General features: G+C 37.7%; 1 protein-coding gene across 3 annotated transcripts; it reads left to right on the top strand.

The window, feature by feature from the left end:
- The first annotated feature begins 262 nt into the window (after positions 1-262).
- Positions 263-10,488, top strand: LOC306841783 (up-regulator of cell proliferation-like). 3 transcript variants are annotated; one of them, XR_013781586.1, is made up of 6 exons: positions 263-499; positions 2,115-2,177; positions 2,308-2,416; positions 2,522-2,758; positions 4,903-9,818; positions 9,956-10,488. XR_013781586.1 is itself a non-coding variant. In XM_079371764.1 (5 exons), exons 2-5 carry the CDS (start codon positions 2,172-2,174, stop codon positions 9,576-9,578), a joined length of 5,004 nt encoding a protein of 1,667 aa, XP_079227890.1. In that variant the 5' UTR covers positions 263-499; positions 2,115-2,171; the 3' UTR covers positions 9,579-10,488. The 3 variants fall into 3 exon arrangements, 2 of the variants coding, with proteins under 2 accessions (XP_079227890.1, XP_079227889.1); XM_079371764.1 differs by having other exon boundaries at positions 2,546-2,758; positions 4,903-10,488; XM_079371763.1 differs by having other exon boundaries at positions 4,903-10,488.
- The last annotated feature ends 103 nt before the right edge of the window (positions 10,489-10,591 follow it).

Raw genomic sequence — 10,591 nt, 5'->3', positions numbered from 1 at the left:
TGTTATTGCCATGTTGTATAAACTACAGTATTAAACCAGTCAGTAAATGCAAGTAAACTATAGAGTCTAGACCTATTGTAGATTAAGATTGAGGTGATACCTTATAGACATGCATGATTATGATAGTCTGGCAATTGTATTAAGACTAATAGTTATAAAGCAATTTAAGTTAAAACATATTTTGCAACGAAAAAGGATTAAAAAAATGGTTTTGAACCTAAACTTTCAGAGCCTAACTTTACCAAACCTATCCAAACGTAAAATCCCGTTTACTGTAAACTGAGCTCTTGTTTCCAATAAATCACGTGATAAGCAACCGGATCAAAAGTGAAAGTGTTTTCACCAAGCACTGGGTGCAGTATAAAAAGAGGAGTGTCAGCGTGTGAGCGCCATCGAGGAGAGATGCAGCGCTGCTATAGGTCGAGTCCTCTGTGGCGTTAAAAAGAGAGCTCACAGCCCACACTCAAGATGTCCAGTTTGTAAAGTCTCTTCTGAAAAGGTGAGTTTTCTAGGTGATAGTCTTTTGTATTTTATACATGAAAAGACGGTAAAATAAAAGTAGATGGCTAACAGAGTACGTGTTACTTTTGGTAACTTTTGGGCTCAACAGTGTAAAAAATAATGTTAATTTCCGCAATAGTCTAGTGGATTTGATTATTAGCCAAAAAGTCCTTCGGCTGATATCAAAGGTAGAGTGTCCACGAGCGACCTGTGTGTGAAACGATGGTAAATGTGTAGTCCTCGTGTAGGACTAGGAGACAGAAGTTCGTATGATATGAACCTCTTTTCAAGAAAATCATTCGGGGTAAAGAACTACACTACCCACTATCATGACGTTTCACAGTGACGCCCCTGATTGGTGGAGGTCACTGTCACCATGGCAATGTTTCCCGACCCTCAGCGACATAGCTCAGCGAGGTATGCTGCAGCAAAGGAGCAGATAGGGAGAGACGGATGCTGTGGCCTATATGATGACTGCATGTCACCCAATTATTATACTCCGGCCCGAGACAACATCCAGTCTCAAAATATAACGTTTTTTTATTTTGTCTTCTAGTGAAATTCTTTTTGATGATTTTTCGCATTTCTCTTTTTGTTTTTTGTCTGAAACAAAGACACCTGTTAAAGCATCTTTTTGAGGTGTTGACCAATAAGGCAAAGTGTCTGATTCAAACTACACAACAATGACTAATGGAGCGTTTCTATTTAAAGCAAACTCTAAACATGGATTTTTAGATTGATTAATGTGTGCTGTGACTTGACACTCGTAATGTCTTTTATCTGTAGTTCTAGCCCTGATGTTCTACAGCTAGATCTGTGCATAAGCACAGTAGGACGAGCCAATTTGTTTAATTTAGAACACAAATTAACTTGACCACTAACAAAAAAACAGTTAATTAATTTTATATATTTATTAATATATTGTTGATGTATTTGTATTTTTTCACACATCTATTTTCATTCATTGTTTGTGCTTCGTAGTGTTCAGAGCATTTCAGTTCAATAAATGCCTTTGTTGCAGATGTTGTAAAATCAATGAGTGAGCTTAATAGTGTTTAATAATCTTGATCTCAATATCAATCTAAATGATCATGATTATGAGATTTGGGATAATTGAGCAACACTATTTCTAAGAAAAACAAAAGTTGATAAAATACTGTCTTTGTGAAGGACTTCTTACGCACAGTTCCCTGTGTAAGCTTTGACATTGAAGAACAATGGAAGAGAAAAGTGAGCTTAAGATGAGGTTAAGATAAAAAACATATTCCTTTTTCTGCCTTGAATTGTTGTCTTTTTAAACTTTTACTTCAAATAACAAAAACTCGTTTAATATGGTTGAGTATATAAGTAGATGCGTTTTATTTATTGTTATTGTTACATTTTACAAATACATTACTGTTTTCAGCTGAATAATAATACTTTCATTTTTGTAAGATGTCAAGTAATCGTGGTGGTTGTTGGGATAACGGTCAAAACAAGTAGTTTCAAATGTATGTAATTTAAAGATGGATAAGAACATATTTGTCATGTTAGGAGTGAAATGATGCACCTATTGTGAGTAAGCTTTGCGGTTTTTGATTACACTGGTATTAAAAGTATATTATTACTTTCAGTGAGAAGATTATTCAGTAATCCTGCACAGGTGTGGGGTTTCTGACAGCACAAACACAATGGAGGTAAAGAACTTGTTTGTACATTATAAAGATACATTAGATTGTATTTAAAAATGTTTTCCTTTAACATAATGAACATGAGATAATGAGCAGATTTTTTCATTACAATGTGTTTTTTTTTTTTTTTTTAAAGGAACCAAGTGATGACGATTTATTTGTTGAACTTTACTGTGAGCTAGAAGAAACTTCACCTACATCACACACTGACAACAAGGATGACTGTCGACAGAGTGATGGAGAAGGTAAAGTTCATCTTCTTTCAACACAAAGTGAAAAGAAAAAGCTCTCATTTAAGTAGCTTTAAGTAGAATTATAAGAGTTTATATTCACATCAATGTTTTTAACAGCATCCTGCCCTTCTGTGGAGACAGTCTTTCATGTCTGCAGCGAGCAAGTTAACCAACCTATAGAGACCCCTGCTGGTAAAGTGGAGAGCTACACAATGATTTACTGCACTGAAGGAGACATTTTGGAGGAAGAAATTAACACAACCCCATCAACACCAGGGAGGCAAGACTCCATCCAGGTTTCTACAGAACCAAGGAATGAAGAAATGACTGAGCCTGCCTCAACATCTGAACACAGTGAGTAAAATAAAATGTTGTTCTTAATAAACAAATTATGTAATAAGTCACCCAAATCTTTCCATGACTTTGAAACACAAACTTTAAAAACAAAATACGGATTAATTATGAACACTAACGAATCATGGATACATTTAAACACAAACCTTAATATGAAAAGTAAAAAATAATTTCTTGAATAATTAGATTTTTTTTGCCCCCCAAAAAAGGATTCTGAATTGTTTTTTCCCGAATAACAATATTATTATGAACCAAACAAATGCTAGTTAAAATGAATAAAGTATTTAGAGTAAGTTAAGTTAGGAATCTTTCAGATATAAAGTTTGGTGGATCAGGTTCGATTCAGGGATAACGTTGCAACATTGTTGCATTTTTTATTTGGCTTGGTTTGCATTCAGACTGTACTTTGTCAAGCACACCAAAGCCTGTGTCTGCATTCAGGTAGTGTCGGATACATCTAAAAAACGAGTTGTAAAATGCACAGAAACGCCTGCTCAAGTCAGAACAATGACCGACATAATTGGATGCCCGACTTGCCGACATTTTCTTCATCAACTTGGGGGGCAAAATATGTTTTGTTAATGTTAAGATACTTTTTAATAGGCTAATTTACATATTTTACATCAACATTTTACTAATAACTTAGGCTAACAGTGACATTACACACATTGTCTTCGTAGCATCCATGATGTCTGTTATTGTTGTTACGGCATTTCAAATTTTAAAACTGAAAAGGCCAGTAGCTGCTGTGATCCAGCTTGCACTACGACCTGAAAGTAAACAATATAGAGGAAGAATGGCATCCCGTAGCATGGCACAGTTAGACAACAGCCTATTTCATTCATAAAATGGAGATAAGTTATATGTATGTATGTCCCCTATAGAGAGGGGAGGGGGGACTGCGGGTGTGTATTGTAACCAATGTCTTGTGTCCTGCCTGTCTGTATACTGCTACTGGGTGCCCTGAATTTCCCTCGGGATCAATAAACTATCTATCTATCTATCTATCTATCTATCTATCTATCTATCTATCTATCTATCTATCTATCTATCTATCTATCTATCTATCTATCTATCTATCTATCTATCTATCTATCTATCTATCTATCTATCTATCTATCTATCTAGTATGTGTCATGGTAAAATGGCATATTGGATTTGTAACCACACGCGCAGGCATCAGCAGGTTAACCTGCAAGTAGGACTGAATGCTGGTGTTGTTAGCAAATAGCAATGCTAACATTTTCCATGCTCAGTAAAACATAATTGTCATCGTTTATAGATGGTCAAATACAACCCACAATGCACTGTGTTTGATTCACTTCCTTGGTTTGGTCCGGAATACGTTCTCACCTACAGCCAACCAAACTCTGGTATACTTGGAAGGGAACCGAGAACCCCGTTTCAAAGCGGACCAGAGTTCGGTTCATTGTTCTGCATGCAGAGTTCGTTTCAAGTGGACCAAATGGCTTAGGTGTGAATGCACCCTTAGAGTGAAGGACAGTGTGGAAAAAAGGAAGAATATCACCGTTTGGGAAAATATAATATAATTATTCACAGACAAAGGGGGTATAATTTCACTTCCAGACTGAACTCGGATAAAACTCAAATCATGCAATATGTCTATTTTTTTTATTATATTATTACATGACGTCTAAATGTTAATCACTCCAGAAAAAGGCAACAATGTTCAAAAAGGTAGGACTGTCTTATCATCTGTACATAGATCTGAATGATGCATTTGCACAATTAATTGCTGTTATCCAACTTCTATGACTCTGTCACTATTTATTTTTCTCTCTCTTATCATCACCTCTATCTTCTGTGTGAACAACAAAAACCCTGACATTCTGTATTGTCACTGCAACTCTATTCAGTGTCCATCTAAACAAGATGCAGCTTTTCTATCTTAAACAAAATATTTAAAAAATGTTCACATACTTTATCCATTAGTTTGTTGAACATATAAATATTTAATTTCTTTTGGTGTGGCTTACTTCCGCTTTAAGCCAAATTCAATGGGCAGTATAATTAGATATTTTAGCATTTATACATGAATTCATTCTATAGGTTAATGAGTATGGATTGATATGTGGTGAATACCAAAAATTGGTTAGAATTAATAAACGTGTTCATTTCCACAGAGAAACAACTGGAGAGCCTATTGAAGGATCTGGGATTGAAGCATCACTTCACAGAGAAGCTATCCCTGAGCACAATACTTCAGATTGATGGGAAGACCTGCACTGATGAACCTACCAAGTGTAATTCAGACCTGCCAGGGTATTTTCTGAAGAAAATGATGATGGTAAATGTGAAAGCTAGGAATGTAAAATTTACGTCTGAATGTGAATCAGCTTGTGATGCTGAATCAGATGAGACATGGTTTGATGATTCTGATAATTGTCCTGAGGGTTTAAATTCAGATAACAGGTTAAACCCACTTGACATCATCACTGCTCTCTTTCTGTGTTCAGATGGTTTTGTACAGCAAGAAATGGCACTCAAAATGTCCATGTGTCAGTTTTCTGTGCCTCTTCTGCTTCCTAATTGTGACACAAAGCAGTGCTCACTGATGCTCTGGGCCATGAGAGACATAGTTAAAAAGTACAGACCTTTGTCACTCTCAGAATCCAAGGGCTTTATTGAAGACAGAATTGTTGTCTCTAAACTTCCAATGGTTTCTTTTGTGAGACTGGGTGAGTGCTCCTTGTCCAAGTCAGAGACCCTCAATAAGCTTCTGAGCAATTCTCAGCAGTACCATGACATCTTTGTTCACAGGGACATGGAAAATGGTGACTGTGCAAGGAGAATATGTAATGGGTTGACTGAAATGACCTGGTACCTACCATGTGGAAACAAAAACATGGATGTTTTCAGTGAGCCGGTAGCTGTAGCTAACCTTCGAGGGGACATTGCTTCATTTGAAACACAGTTTTCCTTTTTGTGTCAGACGTCGGCAGCAGTTTTTGTGTTCTTTGACAATTTGGACCCTGAGTCCGAACTGCTTTCAAACCAACATCACAAGGCCCAAATCTTCTTGGTTATTAATAATCAGAGCCAGCAATTCAGCATGGATGCTCTAAAGAAGGTGGCGAACAAGCTGAATCTGACTAAAAACAACATCCTCTTGAAGACCAAACAAATGAACAATGCAGACTTTGTGCAAAAGTTACACAAAACAGTCAACAATGTTGTGGAGAACACAAAGGTTAAGATGTCAATTGAGCAGATGGCTGACATCGCCCATGAGTTGGGAATCTGGGTTGATGAAGATTGTACAGAGTGCCAGACTGCAAAGAAGAATGCAGATGCCATCACAGCAAAAATTGAAGATATCCCCAAATACAAAGATGCTCAGCTACCTCTGCAAGGTGAAATATGGAAGGAACTGACTCGCTTGGAGAAGGAAGAGTTTCGACTTCGGAAAGTTGGGAATGAAAACATAGAAATGTACAAAAGTGATCTTCAGAGAGAAAAAGAAAAACTAAGGACAAAGCAAAACTCGCGTGATATGTCTGATGCAATGACATGTTTCATCAGCGCAATATCAAGTCCAGGTATTGAGAGGAGTTATTTCCTGAAATGGATGCGAATGAACCTTGATAATCTGTCTCGACAGAAACTGTCTGTTCTCAGAGAGGCATACAAAAAGAAAAAGAAAAGTTCAGAAAACAAGGAGGAAATCAAAGAAATTGACCGACAACTTTCAAACAGCTCACTTGGGATTGAACACTTCTTCCGTGAGATGGGTCAGATCTATGAAGCTTCAGTTTCCCTTCCAGAAACAAATCCGTCACGTGAACAGTTCAAACATCTGCCCAGACTCTGTGCAGAGTTGTTGCTTGATGGATTTCCTCTTGAGCTTGTAGATGGTGATGCATCTAATATACCTCTCAGATGGGTGACTGATGTTCTGTCTCAGCTCAATGACTTGGTGTCTCCTAAGAACAAGATATTGGTAGTCACAGTTCTTGGAGTTCAAAGTACAGGGAAGTCTACTCTCCTCAACACCATGTTTGGAGTTCAGTTTGCAGTCAGCAGTGGTCGATGCACTCGAGGTGCCTTTATGTTGCTCATCAAAGTCAATGAAGATGTCAAAAAAGAACTCAAGTGTGACTTCATGGTGATCATTGACACTGAGGGCTTAAAGTCACCAGAGCTTGCACAACTAGACAATAGCTATGAGCATGACAATGAGCTTGCAACACTTGTTGTGGGGTTGAGTGATATCACTATCATCAATATTGCAATGGAGAATTCAACAGAAATGAAGGACATCCTACAGATAGTTGTGCATGCATTTCTCAGGATGACAGCAGTGGGTAAAAAACCCAGATGTCAGTTTGTTCACCAAAATGTGGCAGATGTTTCGGCCCCTGAGAAGAACTTGCGAGAAAGAGAACTGCTCCTAGAACAGTTGAATGAGATGACCCAGGCTGCAGCCAAAATGGAAAAGAAGGAAGAGAACAAGAGCTTCACTGATGTGATGGAGTACAATCCAGCCACTGGAAACTGGTACATCCCAGGACTCTGGAATGGGAGCCCACCAATGGCACCAGTTAATGCAGGGTACAGTGAGGCTGTTTATGAGCTCAAGAAGAACATAGTTCAAATTTTGGGAAAATGTGAGACTTCCAAAAATGATATCTTGGAGTTTACAGAGTGGATCAAAAGTCTGTGGAATGCTGTCAAGCATGAAAACTTCATCTTCAGCTTCAGAAACAGCCTGGTGGCTGATGCATACATGAGGCTCTGCACAGAATTCAACAAATGGGAATGGGAGTTCAAAAAAGAAATGTACTCATGGACAAAAGATGCAGAAATAAAAATTTCTAACTTCGGCAGAGTGAAATGTGAAGTGTCTGACATTGGACAACTTCTGACTGATTTGAAAAGTGAAGCATGCTCAGTACTGTCTAAAGGAGAGACAAAGCTTCTAGAAAATCTAGAGAAGTACTTCAAGCAAACAGAGGGTCATGTACATCTTGTTGAAGCATACAGAGAGGACTTTAATAACAGTGCAAAAAGCCTTCGTCGAGAAATGGAACGCTCTGTACAGAACCAACTCACAGCTGCAACAGACATCCGAAAGGGAATGACAGAGATTGACAGAATCAAGGTGAACCACACAAAAGAATTAGAAAAGAGAGTAGGTGCATTGATTGACGAATGCCGCAAGAAGAATTTGGACATGACAGACGAAACGCTGGACGAAGAATTTGACAAGATGTGGAATAAAATGTTGAAGGAACAAGACCTTTACAAACATAAGATCATGGATGTCATGGGAAATGTCCTCTTCTACCTGAGAGACAATCTATCACGCAAGGGGGGGGCATGTCAATTGTTAAGTCAAAAAAGACTGAAAGACTGTGGATTGATGCCTTTCAAAGTCTCAGCTGAAGGATTTTTCAACAAGGCATTTCACAAAGCGAGCAAATACTTCAACTATGAAGACCAGGTGATGGTGCTACAAAAACTAGCTGACAGTGTCATAATGGATTGTTCACAGTTTGTGAAAGAAAAAAAGGAAAAAATAAACAACTACCACAACACTTTCATCCAGGAGATCCTCCACATGATTGATGAGAGGCTGAAAAACCAGAAGGATGTCAAGATAGAGATAGTCTTTGAGGTTTCTCTGAAACAGGACATCTGTGCAGTTGCAGCTCGAGATTTTCAGAAAATGCATGAAGATTTCATTCAGCTGAATGATCCCCACATTTGTCTCAATCAAAACAAAGAGAGGTTCCGTGTGAATTTCAAGGATGAGTTCAATGAACAAGATCAGAGCCAAAAGAAAGCAAAAGATTTCACAGACCTCTGCTTGAAGCCTGCTGTGAAAAACTTCATCAACAGATCCTTGGGTCCTGATATCATTGGAGAAATGAAGACAAAGTTCCAGTTCCAAACACGAATGTTCTTCCAGTATTCAGTGTTACTGGATTTGCTTTCAAAGGATAACTTTAAAGACTACCAGAGATATATCTGCTCATATGAGCGTTATGTTAAGAAATGGATCCTTGATGAAATGGTTAAAGTCTTGACTCATGAGTCTTTATCTGAGTTTGAGGACCGACATCTTGGGTCATGTATCAAGAGCATAAATGATGCAATACAGAAAGCTCAAGCAGAAGAGGACGGCAACCTGCAGAAACTGATCAAAGATATCCGACAGGAACTTGGTGACAAACTGGTCATTTCTGAGGATGCTCTTGGTCCTTTTATGATCCTGAACAATGTCAACCAGAAAGAGTTTGCTCATTGGCTCACTGTTTGTGTGAAGGAGATGGAAGAAAATATGAAAGAGGAGTTCAAAAAGACAAACATCAAAACAAAACTTGCAAATCTTGATGTAAAGCCTGAGAATGAGCTTTTCAAAAGTGTCGTCGGATGTGGCAAACAGTGTCCATTCTGCAAAGCACCTTGTGAGGCAGGAGGATCTGAGCATAAGGTGCACACAACTTCAATTCATCGACCAAGAGGTCTGGGCAGACGTGTATGGGATGGGTCTGATACACTTGTTGTTGACATATGCACTACTGCGGTGAGCAGTGACACTTGTAGGTTTCGCTGCAGTGCAACAAATGGTGAATGGCACCCTTACAAGGAGTACGCCACAATTTATCCTGACTGGAGAATTGCTCCAGATAAAAGCCTTAAGGATTCAGACTACTGGAAGTACGTACTGAAAAGGTTCAACAAGGAGTTTGCTGAAGCATACAAAGCAAAGCCTGCTGATATTCCAGATAGTTGGAAAGATATCACACCACAGATTGCAAAAGAGAGTCTCAAAAGTTCATTTTGTGTAAAATGAGACGCTAACATCATCTCCCTTCACATTAAGTGTACAGAGGTGCACATCCTCCTTTCATGGATTGTTTGAGCTCATGGATTGAGTCTTATATGTGAAAGAGGAAAATCACATTCAGCTTAATAGATATTATCAGCAGAGAGACATTTTACAACTAAGACTCTCAATATAGAAATATAACAACAATCACTGCATTAGTGCTTTTACTAGTACTAGTGCATTAGCAGAGGTTGAATCCAACATGTTGATGTAAATGAATCTTTTCTTTAACTCTCTTTTTGTTGATCACGTCTGTTTTTGGATCAGTACAAATGTAAGGACACATTATGATCATGATATAAGTTTCCAGTTTGATTCAGTGTGACTTTGAATTTATGAAGTATGTTCAGCCAAACATTAACAGACATGTTGTCTTCTTTAAATAGGACACATTTTTCATGTTTTATCGTATTATTTGTCTACTTAGTATAGCTGATAGTTTTATGATTTATTGTGTAAAGTTTCTGATTAAAAACTATTAAGTAAGTACATCAACATTGATTCTCTCAAAAACAGCATGCATGCATACAACTGTTTATATAATGTTCTTTGTTCTCTTCATCGTATCTTAATGAACATGCTCATGTGGTATTCTGAGAAAATATCTTTCATTTATATTTGATATTCTCATCATGCATAACAGAAAGTCAATCAATACAAACACTCGCTGTGTGTATGTTTCTAGAACAATGTTGTCTGAGCATTATTATCAATATTCTCAGACGTTTATCTTTCTTGTTTGTTAGTGAAGTTTCTGATTCCTGACATTATTATTTTGAAGACATTTAAAGATGAGTACTGCTGCATGGTGTGTTGTCAACATGTATACATAACTGACTTCTGTCAAATCATTGATTAAAGATACTAATCAGCACGTTGACCATGAATGTCTTCTAATGTTTTTCTGGATCAGAATCACAGCAGAGTGTAAAATAACTGATAAAGTAACCAGACAAATCACCATGTCATCTAGTCCT

This window comes from Symphodus melops (genome assembly GCF_947650265.1).
Source record: "Symphodus melops genome assembly, chromosome: 20".
Taxonomy (NCBI): domain Eukaryota; kingdom Metazoa; phylum Chordata; class Actinopteri; order Labriformes; family Labridae; genus Symphodus; species Symphodus melops.
This window is presented reverse-complemented; position numbering and strand designations above follow the sequence as displayed.

Excerpts from the sequence above, each read along its gene's own strand:
- LOC306841783 (XM_079371763.1), top strand. Across the intron at positions 2,417-2,521 it reads TCGACAGAGTGATGGAGAAG|CATCCTGCCCTTCTGTGGAG; the intron begins GTAAAGTTCATC and ends TGTTTTTAACAG. Across the intron at positions 2,759-4,902 it reads TGCCTCAACATCTGAACACA|AGAAACAACTGGAGAGCCTA; the intron begins GTGAGTAAAATA and ends TCATTTCCACAG.